Source organism: Balearica regulorum, chromosome 6 (assembly GCF_011004875.1).
Source record: "Balearica regulorum gibbericeps isolate bBalReg1 chromosome 6, bBalReg1.pri, whole genome shotgun sequence".
NCBI lineage: Eukaryota > Metazoa > Chordata > Aves > Gruiformes > Gruidae > Balearica > Balearica regulorum.
This window is the reverse complement of record NC_046189.1, coordinates 41,479,863-41,494,178: the sequence shown is the minus strand read 5'-3', so window position 1 is coordinate 41,494,178 and position 14,316 is coordinate 41,479,863. Positions and strand designations below refer to the sequence as shown.

The 14,316-nt window shown below is 50.2% G+C and overlaps 1 protein-coding gene across 7 annotated transcripts in view; it reads left to right on the top strand.

Moving 5' to 3' along the window:
* Positions 1-365: 365 nt before the first annotated feature.
* Positions 366-14,316, top strand: part of CACNB4 (calcium voltage-gated channel auxiliary subunit beta 4) — a 111,378-nt gene continuing 97,427 nt past the window's right edge. For 5 of the 7 annotated variants that reach the window (XR_012836208.1, XR_012836209.1, XM_075757354.1 and 2 more), the window contains exon 1: positions 513-630. Coding sequence is in view for 5 of the 7 variants with exons in the window: in XM_075757354.1 (XP_075613469.1) it covers positions 523-630 (108 nt within the window). In the remaining 2 variants the exon portion in view is untranslated. Of the gene's footprint in view, positions 449-512; positions 631-14,316 lie in introns of those variants that run through there. The other 2 variants (XM_075757356.1, XM_075757359.1) reach the window with 1 other exon arrangement.

The following is a 14,316-nucleotide window of genomic DNA, read 5'->3' as shown; positions in this document are numbered from 1 at the left end:
ACCGACAACCGCTGAAGTTTCTCCAGCAATCGGGGGAGAGCAGGGGCCGGGTGCGGTCCCGGGGCCGTTTAGGGGCTGGAACAAATCGGACGGTTTCGCTGAAATTCGCCTCCCGCCCTTCGGCTCCGCGGAGCTTTTCCACGCGGCGCGTTTCCCGCTCCCGTGTGCCCGTGCCCGGGACGGCGGCTGCCCCCGGGGCCGCTCCCACCCCCCGCGGCCGCCTTTGCCTCAGCCGCGGCCTCCCCGGGGCCCCCCACGGCCGGCCCCACGCGTGTCCCGGCCCCGCCCCGCCCCGGGGGCCGCCCGGCACCTCCCCGGCCCCCCCCGCGCCCGCCCCCCGCCCGCCCTCGCCCTTCCCACCGCGCTCTCGGTCGGCGGCAGGCAGCGCGACCAGGTGCCGCCGGGGCCGGGGCCGAGGGAGCCGCCGATCCTGGCCGCCATGGCCGCGGTGGGTGCAGCCCGGGGGGGCCGCGGGCGGGGGGGGCGGGCGCGGCTCCGGTGGCGGTGGCGGTGCCGACCTTGATGTCTTGGCCTCCCCCGGGGCAGGTGACGAGGGGCACGGCGACGCGCCGCAGCCGGCTGAAGCGTTCCGACGGCAGCACCACCTCCACCAGCTTCATCCTGCGGCAGGTAGGCGAGGGGCGGCGGGGCCGGGGCGCTCGGCCGGGCTCCTTTCCGCTCCTCCGGCCGGGGGGGGGGTGGGTTAATAAACCCCCCGCGTTTCGTGGGTCTCGGTGCCGATGCGACGCTCCGGCCCCGGGGACCGCGCAAGTTGCGGTCACCGCCCGTCCCCTGCGCGCCCAGACGGACGCGGGTCGGGGCTGCGCTTGGAACTGTAAACCCGGAGAGCTCCGGGGTTGGGAGAGGGACCCAAACACCCGACCGAAGTCGGAATTGATTCCGATAAACGCCTGCCTGGTGTTTGCCTTTGGGTTCCCGAGCTGCGATGTGTGCGTTGGGCTGATTTTCTAGTTATTCCCTGTAGCAGTGAGGGAAGGAAAGACACTTTTTGTAAAGAACAGAAGCTGAGATTCGTGATCTTCTGAGTTGAGGATTTCTGGAAAAAAAAATACTGTAAAGGTGTCAAGAGCATTGGCATCTCAGTTTGGGGCTTCGGGCTCGTCGGTGCTAATTATACAGCAGCCCTGCTTCCCCTGGCACTGCAGGAGCCGTGCGAGCGATCCAGATGAAACCTCCTGCTAATAGTTACCCTTTCCTCTTCGGTTTCCACTCTTGCCTGCCAGCCGTCCCTTGCTGAAATAAAGACTAACGTCCCGAGTCTCACTGCAGCATCACTTTCTCTCCTGGAAGATGCCTCTTAGAGTAAACATTATTAATTCGCTCTGAAAGTAAAGGGGGTAGAACGTTTCTCGGAGCACAAACCTGTATCCCACCCACCCCCCCCCCCGGATTCCTCAGCGGCTTCAGTAGAAATTTGAGGAAGCGCAAGGAGAGCAGAACTGGGCCCTTGACAAATTCGGGGACACTTGTCATGCGTGGAAGCGATTTTGCCTAGGACGTGGAAGTGGCGAGGTCAGTCTGTCAGAGAAAGAGATTTAAATAACCCAGGGAAGTTTTATGTTGCTTTGCGGTGTCTCCTCGTCACCGCTCCAGCCGGGAGCAGAACCGCAGCGGTGTGGGGCTGGCAGTCCCCGTTTCCAGCCCCGGCAGAACGAGATGCGAGAGTCGCTGTCAGAATTTGGTGTTTAATGTGATCTCAGCCAAGGATAAATAAATACAAAGGCAGTTTTAGCCTGTCTTAGTCTGTCATGGCGGTTGAAGAGATGGTGCAGGCGGCCGCGGGCCCTTCTTGGCGACGTCCTGGGGAATCTTTCGGCTTGTCAGGAGTGTTGTTTCACGCGGTGGGGTTTCATGCCAGGTAGAAACCGAGGGCTTGTGGTTTAGGTAAACGGAGGGTAACCGGCGTCAGACGGAGCACTCGCTGTCTGAGGGAGCCAGGACGCGATGTGGGATTTTGAAAACCAGCCCTGGGAAAGCCGCTGCGCGTGTGGCAGAGCCCGGCTCCTCCGAGGGACGTGCCGGCTGTCACGGCTGAATGACACGGACAGCGTCACACACCTCGTGCGTGTGCAAAACGCGCTGGAGCCTTTCCTGCGCTTGGCAATTTTTGTTATATCTCACGTCTCGGGACGTGGCGTGCTCGGCAGGCGCTGCGTGCCTCCAGGTCTCTTTGCCGTTGGCTTTTTTGGGAATATGAGGAGACTCGCTTGTCCTTCAGGCCGCCCCTTGAGGGCTTTACGTTAGGTAGCACACATGAGGGATGCTGCCAAATAAGAACAGGAAAATCGGGTGGTGGGATGTTTTTCTTTCAGTCGTGGCCGCAGACCCGCGAGTCCCGCTGCGCGGCAGCCGAGGGGCCCGGCAGCGTATCCGCACCGGCACCGGGGCTCTTTCCGCACCAGCGTCCGTCTGCGCTGCCCTGGCAGAGGGTGACGCTGTGTCGGGTGAAGCCACCACATCGATATCGTTTCAGCTCCCTGTAAAATACAGCAAAATGAAATGATCCATATCGGAATTTGCTTATCCTAAACGAGGAGGGACCAGACAAATTGCTGTCACTTTTTAAGGTGACTACTTTGAGAGCTTTTAAACAGGCGAGCGCGGTAGCTCTCGCCAGGAAATCGGTGAGAAGATTTCATTTGAATTGTGTGAGCTGAGCTACAAAACCAGCTCCGGGCTTGGCTCCCCCTCGCCAGGGGAAGAGCGTGGTGGGGCTGAGCTGGAGAGGTGCCGGGGCGAGGGTCTCGCCGCTCCCTCCCATGGACTTCACGTGATGTTCCTCACCGTGGGGTGATTCAGCTCCTCAGGCCAACGTTTCCTTTGCACGACGATGTTTCTGCTGCTCCTTTAGTACTACGAGCCGGTTTTCTCGACCTTTGCGCTCCGTGGGTTTTCTCTGAGAACAGAGGGTCTTGGCAGTCCCAGCTGCCCGGTGTTTCCGTCCTCTCCTCCCCCTGGGAATCCTTCCCTAATAGCAATCAGGCTTTAGAAGCATAAGTGGAAAAAAAAAGTCCTAATAGTAGGGATTAACTTCAAGTATCGTTGTGGTGGTTGCAGGTGTAATTAAAAAAAAAATAAATTCTGTCAGTAAGATTTGCAATAAATGTCCCAAAAGAGTTTACATCTTTTGTAGATCTTGTATGCATTAAGAATTGTGCACCAGCTTCTTGCCCAAGTCCAAACTACCGATGGAAATTTTGTCATTGGTTCCCTTTTGTCAGGAGAGGCACGAGTCCCCTGGGTTTCAACCCTTTACTTGACTTTTCATTACTTTGCATTTAATTTTTGGTTTCAATCCATTGGTCAGTCTAATTTAGTAAGGGAATAACATTTGGACAAGCTTTTGAACTTGCATTTTTGTCAACACTACATATGATAAGCAAAGACGATCAGAGTCGCGTGCGTGTGTCCGCAAGGGCAGAGCGGCTAATTCCAGCATCGCCAGCGTGGGAAGCTGGCAGCGCCCGTCGTCCCCTCTTGCTGGGGGAAATGCTGCACTGGGAGACTTGGATGATGTACAAGCAGGAACAGGTAGGTACGTGCTGGTATAAAAACTATGACCCGCTCCAGCGAGTAAGGTCACTTGTGTCCTGGAGCGACCTGGGGTGCAGGGGGCTCCCAGGTTGTTGGATGGACATCTCCGTCTCCGGTGGCACGGCCGTGGCTGCGAGTAAAGCTGGGGCTGAAGCTGTTTAATGCGGTATTTGAGCAAGGAATGGGTGTACATAATTGTTCCTCTTACGTGGCAGGTGCTGCTCAATTATATTTAAGAACCCCCTTAAGGGACAGAAGTCAATTATAAGACAATAAGTAGGTCAGCTGAAAACATATGCTTATAATTTTGCAAAATGCTGTAATAATAATTCATTGTTGTTTTTTCTGGAAGATTTTACGTTTCCACCACTTATTTTGACATGGTGTGACTTGTGACTATGCGGAATTGTTTTTTTCTTTTGACTTCTGGTAGCATCAGTTCTGTCGCCTGTAATTTTTAATGGAATTTATTTCACTGAGAAAAGTTAAGTGACCTGTGAAGAGTCACCCAAAGGTTGTGTTAGAGCATCGCTCCTTGCCAAAAGAAAGCACCATGGTGGCCACTTTTACTGCGGGTGGTCCCAGGTGGGTTAGCGGGGCCGGGGCTGCAGCTATGGGTGCATGTGCCAGAAGTCCCAGAACCCCAGCCTGGTTTGGGTGGGCAGGGACCTCCCAGCCCACCCAGTGCCACCCCTGCCATGGGCAGGGACACCCTCCACTAGCCCAGGTTGCCCAAAGCCCCATCCAACCTGGCCTTGACCACTGCCAGGGAGCCAGGGGCAGCCACAGCTTCTCTGGGCACCCTGTGCCAGGGCCTCAGCACCCTCACAGGGAAGGATTTCTGCCTCCCATCCCATCTCCATCTCCCCTCCTGCAGCTTCAGGCCGTTCCCCTTGGCCTGTCACTCCAGTCCCTGATTAAGTCACGACACCCTTTTGTGCCTACGCAGCTACAGTTCTGGGAGGGAAACCAACACGCAGGAAATGGCTCCCTCTGCGTACCAGGAGTGGGGTCCCCAGGGGAAGGTCAGCATCTCAGAGAGGGACCGTGATGCTTGGAGCTGGGTTGACAGAGGTCTGAGCAGGGGTCCTGTGCCGCTGGAGGTGGAGGTTCAGCCTCCCTTCCTCTTCCTCCTCGCTCCTCAACCCGGCCGGGCGTCTCCCCGCGGCGCTGCCCGTCTGCCGGCTCTGCCCGGGGTGCATGAAATCTTCGTACGTTTTGCTCGTTGTTGACCAAACCGCAGCCCTTGGCGCAGGGGCGATCGAACGTCTCCGTGTTCTAGGTCTCCCTTCCTCGTGGAAAGAAGACTTTGTGCCATTAACTTCCGTGCCCTGGCCTGTGGTGGAGAGGTGCTGAGTAGCTCTGCTCCTGAAGATGTAACCAGGATTGCGGCCACGTAGCGGACTGATGGTTTGGTCCCTGGCGGGGCTGTCACTTACCTGCTCGCGTGCCGGATGGCCTCGCTGTATCACCTTACCGAACTTGGTGCTTGAAGTGAAATACAGAGTTATCTGCTCTTCGGTATCGGCAGGGCCTTGTTATAAAATCTTCTTGAAACACTCATAGCAGCCGCTGGAAATCCTTACCAGCTCGTGCCAGAGGCTTCAAGTAAAGCCACCGAGTGTACCTGTTGAGTCCAAGCGCGTTTAACTTTTATATAAAATTGTATTTTGACATGCAGTTTATTTCTGGAAGTTTTTTGCTGCTTACATTTAGAGGTAGTTGAAGTGAAAGTCGATTTTCTTTGAAGACACACTTACACCTAGTGTTGCATCTCTGGCAATGCTTGTGCTTCCCCCTTTGAAATAGCAATCTAATATTGAGAGGAAAAGCAACACCAGCATTTTCTGTTACTAGACCAGCTCTCAAGGTGTAACAACATTTTATAGAGTTAGTGACATTCTGACCAAAAAAAAAAAAAAAAGTTACAATCTTTCAAAAGCCTTTTGTTGCCTTGTTTTCAGTTTTTTGTGTGCGCAGAGATGGGATGTGGTGTCCTTCTTGCAGGACCAAGCGGTGGCCTCTAGCTGGACGTTGGCATCTGCGTTCAGATATTTTCTTGTTTAGTCAAGCAAAAATCGTTGTAGATCGGATTTGGGAAGCTTTAAGGGTGCCTGAGGTTGGTTTGTCATTTATGAAGTCTGAAAGCCTTTCCCTGGGCGCACGGGACACAGAGCCGCCCAGCTGCCGTCTCGGGTGTGCCTTCGCAGGTGCAAAGCGCACGGGGCTGCTCATCGGCTCTGGCAGCTGTTAGCTTAATTACGTACACCAGCGTGTCCAAGAGCGATGCACGGCCTGAAGTACAAGATTGAGGTTTGTAGTTGATGTTTTTTTCTGACTGTCCTGTAAAGTAAGGATCTGAATTTGGGGGAATCAGCATTTGGTGTGTGCTCGTCAGCGGTGTACGTAGGCAGCTTCGGTGACCGTTTCTTAACCAACTTTTAAATGTGCGTTTGATTTCTTGCTTCAGCTCTGCATTTTTTTGTCCTAAAATCATTTTCCTCAGAATGAAGTGAGACCTCAGCTGATGCTCTTGAGATTTTGGTCTGCTGGAATAGGGGTTTTCTGGTACGCAGGAGGTGGATGATGCCGAGTGGTGGTGCCCGTTGCAACCTAGGTACGCAACGAACCAGGAGTTTCTCAAAGTCAAACGCTGATTAGACGGACGAAGGAGATATCTGCAGAGGAGCAGATTAGAATTTCAGTAATTTACCAGGATGAGCTCAATTCTACGATGAGTCATTAATTTCTAAAATATAACTTACTGTCATAGAATATGATTATTCCTTAGACACAGGACTGGAGCGTTATTTTTCTTCATGCAGCATTTAGAAGCTGTTAAAGCATTTGACAGGTGAATAAAAGATTCAGCCCTTTCTCCAAAGAACATGAGCCTTGTCTGCATGGCAGAGTGACACTGTTTTAACTCACCTTTCTTCTTAAATCGATGCAGATAACTAATACAACAGTTGCATCTTTCAAGTTAAACCATGCTTAAGACCAGTTTACTTTGATTTAACCTAAATACGTAGATTTACCATAAGGCAAAGTAAGGCACGCTGGAACTGAAATAAATGTCCACGGAGCATCTCGCTGTAGCACCCCAACAGCCATTTGACATTGAGGCTGCTTTGCAGTTTTCTCTTGTGTACTGCACCATGGAGTAAGTTTACTAAAGGTTTTCTCTTGTGTGTCACACCATGGAGTGAGTTTACAAAACGTCCTGTGAGCTTCGGGATAAATCGGTGTTTTCCACTGATGTCATTGTGGCCTGAACGTCAGTTCCAAATCACAGAGGTGATTCCTGAAGACAACTTGCTTCTGCAGGACAGAGATGAGGCCAGCCCTTGTGTCCGCTACATAGTGGCCGTCCCCAGGTCCCTGCAGGAGCCCACGGGTGGTCCCAGGTGGTGCAGCCCGGCACTGGGACAACCTGAGCCACCACGGCTGGACTTGCCTGCGATGGGATAGAGAGCTTGCATGGAGTTGTCTCCTGCCAGCTGGAGAGAACCATCGGACCGATGGGCACAGCCAGGTTTGGAAGACGTGGTCTGTTGTGACCCTTGGTGGGGCTTGTAATGACGCCTGCGGTTAGGAGACATACTGAGACGATGAAGGCTGACAGACAGAACGGGCTTTGCTACTGCTGCTGTATCTGAGCAGCTTCTGACCATCGGGCTCACCAGTGCTGATGACTTCTGGATGACATCTCCCCTCTCCACGCCTTCCTATGGGATGCCGCCTGTGCGGATTAAGTCAGAGTCATGGGATTCACAGCTGATAGCTTTTCCAGATCTTTTTTCTTCTGATATGGCTCGAGAGGCTACTGGACTTGGAGTGTGTCCCCCGTTGTTGGCTTCCCTGTTGGTAACAGCTGGTGGCACGTATCTCACATACGTGTGCACATCTGCCACGTCTGCCTTCCTGAAAGCTGCCTTGTCCTAGATAACGGTGTTGCTTTGATCCCAGGTGCCCCAAAATCCTGCCTTGGTTGGGTTTCTCCTGGCATGGTTGGGAGGAGGAGGTGGGTGGGGGACAGGCTTCACAAGGTTGATATAGCAGTAGAAGGAAACTTAAATGGATTTTTTTTTCATATAAAACAAAGAGTAGGAAAGTTGGCTTCTCTCCTTAATTCTGCCATCACTTCATCTGACCATGAAGAAGCCAGCAGACTTGTGCGAGTTTCATTGCTTCATCTGGAAAGCGAGTGTAGCTGTGTCACCGGAAAGCTTAATTGAATGTTTCTTAATGTACTAATTGAATCTCAAATTATGTTCCCACTTAGTGTTCCGTTAGAAAACGAAAAAGGGGGTTTTTTTTGTGTGTGTGTCTGTTTGCAAGCAAATAATGATTAAAAAAAAGAATCCCCCAGTTGTGTTTGTGTTTTTGTTTGGAGCCATCTATCCACCTTTTAGGCTGGTTCACTGGGTTATACCCATAATAAGCTGTTGTCCTCGCCGCTCCACGAGCGTGGCCAGTGCAGCACGTGGAAGGGGAACATGATTCATCTCCTCAGCGTGCCGGTGCTCGTAGTGCTGCGATCTCTGCTAGTGGGTCCTGGTGCACCACAGCTGCTAAGAAGATCTGGTGGGTGACAGCTAACTATATTATCAGGCTCCCTTATGTGTGTTTGATGGAGTCATTGGCGCGGATTCATGAAAGTCTGAGCCTTTGAAATTCTCACTTTAAAAATTTTATGTCCTATTCTTCAGCAGATGTGCTGACCGGCTTATTGTCTCCATGGTAACAAGGTTTCGTTTTTAAAATAGCCTAAAGTCACAAAAGAGAAGTCAGATATTAATAGCAGAAGCAGCGTAAGTACGAATAAAAAATAGGATTTGGCTATTCCTCATCCAAAATTTCTTGTATTTGGGAGTTGTCTGTCTCTCTCTACATATTGTGGGTGTTTGTTTGAATGTAATTTTCTAGTGTGACCTATAAAATTAATTCTCTTTATTCATGCGATGAAATATTTACATGATTACTGTAACACTTAGACTACTAGCACAACACCAAACACGTAATATTTAATAGGTAATCGCTAAAAAAATAATCTTTACAAACATGCGTGGCATACAACGGTATAAACGCAAGCTGCTGCTAGCGTCCCCCCTTCTGTAATGGGGAGACGGGAGGCAGAAGTGCTACGTGACTTGCTAAACCCCGTGGTAAAGCCGGGGCTCTCGCACCTTGGGCAGCTCCGTTCCCACCTCCCGTCGTCCGCCACCTTCTGACAGTCTCACCGATAGTTTATTTAGATTCCCCCCCCCCCCCCCCCCCAATATTTTTGCTGAACGGTAACAGAATGTGCGAAACTCCAGTTGTGTGATTATAGTGTAACGCCACGCGCTCGAGCCATTTTAGCAGATTTCGGGAGCTCGAGCCGTGCACGGGCTCTGCCTGCGCTCGCTGTCAGGCAGTTTCTATGGACACCAATGGTTCGTGTCAAACGCAATCTCGATGCGATTGTCTGCGCTGAATATAGAGGAAGCAGAGATGATTACATGGGACTCCAAACCTGTATTTGCTAAAATATGTTCTGTTCCTTTGAAAAGAATACAGTAGAGACAGAAATAGCTTTTTCCTAAAATCCTTAGGTCTTGGGTGACCTCCAGAGTTGGAAGAAAATAGCTTCTTAACTCCTTTCCGTTGGTTTCAGGGTTATATGGGAAAGCCTGGCACATAAAATCTTCAAAATTCTGCTTTGAACAATAATAAAGCAGAGCTCTAGCAAAATAAAATTTGGATGGGAACTTCTTCAGCCACTTGCAATGTTAAAAAGAACTCCCGTTAGAGGTGGGTTTTGGCTAACAGTCAAATGTAATAAAAACAATGCGAAGGTGACGTTGGTAATCGATGTCGGATAATCTGACAGTTGAGAAAAGACATCAGAAACGTGTTTCGAGGGCCTGCGTAACAACGTGTCTCATGTCCGTTGTATTCATTTTTGGCTGCTTGTCATGAGGTCTCCAGCTCTGCCGGGTGCTTTGGGGCAAAGTGGTTTGGATGGGTAACAGATGGGACTCGCATGCCTTCCCCTGGCCCTCGAATCAAAACTGGAAGCCTTCCTAAAACATGGCCAGAAGGACGGAGATCCCTTCCTGCCCCAGTTCTCTGCCCCTGCGAGTCCCCCGTGGTGTGTACAAATAAAGTGTATTTTTGCCGCTGACTGTGTGAGCTTTCACAGCCCGCCCGGCTTGTAGAAGGATGCTGTTCCTGCCGGGAGTCTCGGTGTCGGCATTCCCAAGGGTACCTTCTTGTGTGCGCGTGGTCCCACGCCAATCCCTGCGGTTTGTGCTCTTGGCAAAGCGACTTCCGCGTGTTTTTTGTGAGATCGGGGCCGTAGCGTGTTAAATGCTTTAAGGTACTAGAGTAAAAATACATCTTGGTAGTTACGCTCCCGTCACGTTCCCTCCTAATACTAAATAAGCCCTCTTTGCACTCTGTTTCCTTGGCACTTTTTACGATGAGCATCGTGGTTTTTGGGAAAACCTTTTCTTGTTCTAAATAAGGGATTTAATGTCCTTAAGTGAGAGTCGCTTTTGAAAACTGGATTTTGACGGCTTTTGTGTTGCTGGGTTATGACATCTTTTCGTGTACAGAATAGGCAATATTCCAGCTGTAATCTTCATTTGGTTTTACTTCTACTCTGTCTCTGGTGTCGTTTGGTTTTTTTATGATGGTCATTCTCCGGACTGATGGTTTCAGTGCTCGACTAGCAACTCTTTTTCCCAGCTTATATGATATATCATTTGTCCATTTATCCATACGGACAGCAGGAACCGTCCCTACGTCTCAATATTTCTTTAGGTTAATATGCTTAATGCATTTTTATATCCCTTGCAAAATTTGATATCCTGATTCAGCTAGTGTAGTAAAGTACTACAGGTCAGAATTTTGAAAACAGCTTTTGAAAACGTTTGTTTCTTTGAAAGTCATGATACTCCTTTTATTGGGGTAATCTGGTAGCTTCTGCCCAGTGATACTCCATTAATTTTGCACAGATTTCCAGTGGTTTCTCCTCTGGGAGGAAGAAGAGGCATCTTCTGACCCTGGGATTTGCGGGGTCACCTGAAACGACCTTAGACCCCTGAGTTTAAGCAGGAGAATCCCATCCACCATGTTATGGAGAAAAACCTAAATTAAGCTCCCGACTTCTGCCTTCAGTAAGCCTTGATAACTACAGGGTTACCTGTCTCTTTCTGAAGAGAAAAGTAGATTAGTTTATGGTTTTCCAACCAAATTACAGCTTCGATTTGGATTTTGCTTGCCTGAACTCTTGTGGTGAGATACGTTGTTCACTTCCTACCTTAAGGGTTCAGTGGTACCTTGTCCTGTAGAAGACCTTGGTAAGAACATGCATGTCATATCTACATGTTCTACTGCAATTTTTGTGAAGTGCGTTTGGAGCCTTTTATGACCAAGGCACTATGTGCCTGGAAGTTCATGAGTGGAAAATTTGTATTAGGAATTAGCTGAAATAAAATTCTGCTGAAATTAGGCTGCAAGTTCCACTAAAGCATCTATGTGTGTTATGGCCATTTTTGGGATCGTGCTTGGAAATGAAGGACGTATCTATAAACAATGCAGAAGCAAAGTGGTTATACTTAGAAATGGAGATCCCTCTCCCCTGCCCCCCCCCAGTTAACACGACAAGTCAGATACTCTCGAGCCCCTTTGGTGGCAGATGCCCCTGGCCAGCCAGGAGCACAGACACTGAGCCACAAAAGGGATGGTTTCTTCTTAAATACAAATGTGGAGGACTGAAAGGAAATCTAGTCCAATCTCAGGTCTTACAGACGGCTTGGCCTGATCTGCCATGCCTGGAGGTGCGTGCGTTCCTTGGGTGATCTCTTCTTCGCAACTGAAACTGGTTTTTCCATTACGAGAAATTTCATAAGCTGGTAGGGGTTTTCTTCCTCTCTTTTATTCACCTCAGAATGATAAAAATGACCTCGGCAGCAGGCATTTCTTAGGGCTTAATGAGCAGTAAGTGTATTAATGAGCAGTGTATTAAACATCCAGACAGTCATTAATCACAGGGTGCCTGGTGGCAGTTACGGCTTAAATATTCTGCTCCTGTTTTGCTTTTGATCATCTTGAGCCATTAGGAGCATCTTCATAGAACCCCAGCCTGGTTTGGGTGGGCAGGGACCTCCCAGCCCATCCAGTTCAACCCCCTGCCATGGGCAGGGACACCCTCCACTAGCCCAGGTTGCCCAAAGCCCCATCCAACCTGGCCTTGAACACTGCCGGGGAGCCAGGGGCAGCCACAGCTTCTTGGGGCAACCTGTTCTTCGCCTCCCTCTCCCCCTCCCCTCCCCATCTGTTGGGATCATGGGGAGAAAACATCCCTCCCGCGGGGTGATAACACGAGCTGCTCTGACGTCCTGGCTGTGCATATAGAGATGCGTGACCGGGGGGCGTTAGATGGCAGAGCTGGTGGTGGCGGTGCTGGGTGGCAGCAGTAACGAAGCTTCTCTTCACATTCCTGCAGACTGTGATGGGAGGAGAGGGAATCCAGGACTGCTGAATGTAACCGACTTCCTTAGAGAAAAAGGTCGGGTTGGAGACACAGAGAAATGAAGAATGAGATGGGGTTAAAAAGGCATCGGGAAGGTGAAAGAAGAGGAGATGGGAGAGCCAGGACCGCAGTTAGAGCACGGGTTGAGTGGTGGATAGGAGGGATCTTTGTGAAACGAAGGGAGGATTGAGCAGGTTTGGAAGTGGTCTGGAGGTGTGGGTAAACGGGCATCGCCATGTGCCAGAACAGACCTTTGCACCATCCTTTCCTTCCTGCTACACTCACCCTTTTTTAACTAATAACCCTCTTCCGCCGTTGTTCCGCCTGCCATTGCCGAGTTGCTGTCCTTCCACGGCTTTCACTCGCACTGCCCTTTGCTGTCTCCTGCAGCTCATGGCCACGTTTCTCTTCTCTGTCCTCTTCCCACTCCGCTGCTGGCATTCTCGTCCTCTTCCGAACACTCCCTCCGGTCACTGGCCTTGGCACGTCTGTCTCCTTTCTCACCCCGTGTGCCTCTCGTTCCTCCGCGCTGAATTTCAGCAGCTGCCTTGTTACCCAGTTTTGTACAAGACAAAAAGAGCAGGAAGAGGGGAAATCACAAATTTTTACTTAAGTAACTATTTAGATTTGACTAAGCACAGTATGTGAGATTTTGTTTGTTTGTTTGTTTGTTTGCTTTTTTCCTGGGAATGTTGTTATTCTATCATCTCACCTTCTGTATGTCACATCGTGTATTTCTCTCTTAAAACTGACAGTGGACTCGGCATGTTGTGACACTCGCTCCCCAGCTAACGAGAGCCGCCCAGGGTACAGGATGGCCAGCCATCCAATTAGCCAAGCGATGTGAAGAAGTAAGGGGTTTAAAAAAAACCAAAAAAGACCGCCTCAAAACAAACAAAAAAACCCCCAAGGGCAGAGAAAAAGGCAAGAGGAAGTAGAAAAGAGGGGGAAAAAAGGAGAAACTAAGAAAGAAGCAGCAGAGTATGTCTCTAGCTGGTTCGTAGAACAGAGTATATGAACTAAAAACGTTAGTTGCAGCTTGCCAGACCGGGTGACTCTGTCGTCTTCTGTGACTTCGTTCCCCCCTGTTGATAGGTCTTCTGGAAGGAAGAGTTTCTCTTTCCTTTGGGGACAGTTGGACGTGTCCTAGCCACGCTAGCTGGTGCTATAGCAGGTTGATCTGTTTTCATCCTTTTTTTTTTTTCCTTTCCTTTTTCTTTCCTTTTTGGTCCCTTTTCTTCTTCTTTCTCCCTGTAGAGTTGGGGAGAGGATTGGTAGAAATACTGGCGACAAGGAGACAGCAGGAAGGCCAGAGCCATCTGCTGCCTCGCTGCCACACGATGGCCTTCTTACGGGCCCTCTTAATGTCGGACCTCTGCCGCTCTCTTCTTTCTGAGGTATTTTCCAGGCCTGGGATGTAGTTTGTAAGGCTTCTGCAAGGCCTTCTGAGATTTTTCCTGCCAGTCTTGATGTCAGCACATGCGGGCCTGTTTTCTCAGTGGTAATGACACTTCAGAAAGCAAAGTTTCCTTGGCCCAAAAGCCCTACCCAAACCAACCCTCTCCAAACCATGCATGCCTTCATTGCACGCCTGCCTTCTCGGGCACTCATCCAGATTCCCCAGGAGGCTCTCTTGCGATGACGAAAATGCGTCACGCTCCTCTGGGGTCTGTCCCTCTTGGCTGTGGTTCCACATTGTGCCAGGTGTTGGTTTGAGCAGACGTCTCCCTTCTTCTCAGGTGAAGACAGTTGTTTGATTTTTGCCTCAGGCCCTTTGCCTTGTCACTGGTCTCTTGTAAGGTAAAATTAACATAAGTAATTAAGTAATTGTCTCTGGGAGTGACACCCCAGAGGATTAGGTGCTGCTGCTGTTCCAGCATTGAGGATTTGCATGGATTATTCCATATGGACTTCAACTCTTGAAGGGAGGTCACCACTCAGCCACGAATAAGATCCTTACTTACCACAGAAAGAGACGTTATGAAACAAAACGAAGATGGAATAACTCTTACAAAATAATTGCAATAATCCCAGAGCGCTGGCCTGTTCCAGCCATATACTGTCCTGGCACAGTCCTGGCATGAAGGATCCAAGGGTGAGCTGCATGACTTGCAGGAGGCTGCATGGCAGAATGGTAAGATGCAGAAGGAGATGAAAGGCAACTGTTGCTCTGTTACCCTTTTTGCAATTCTTTTTTTTTTTTCTTAGTTTTTTTAAGTGAAAGCATGCATTACCAA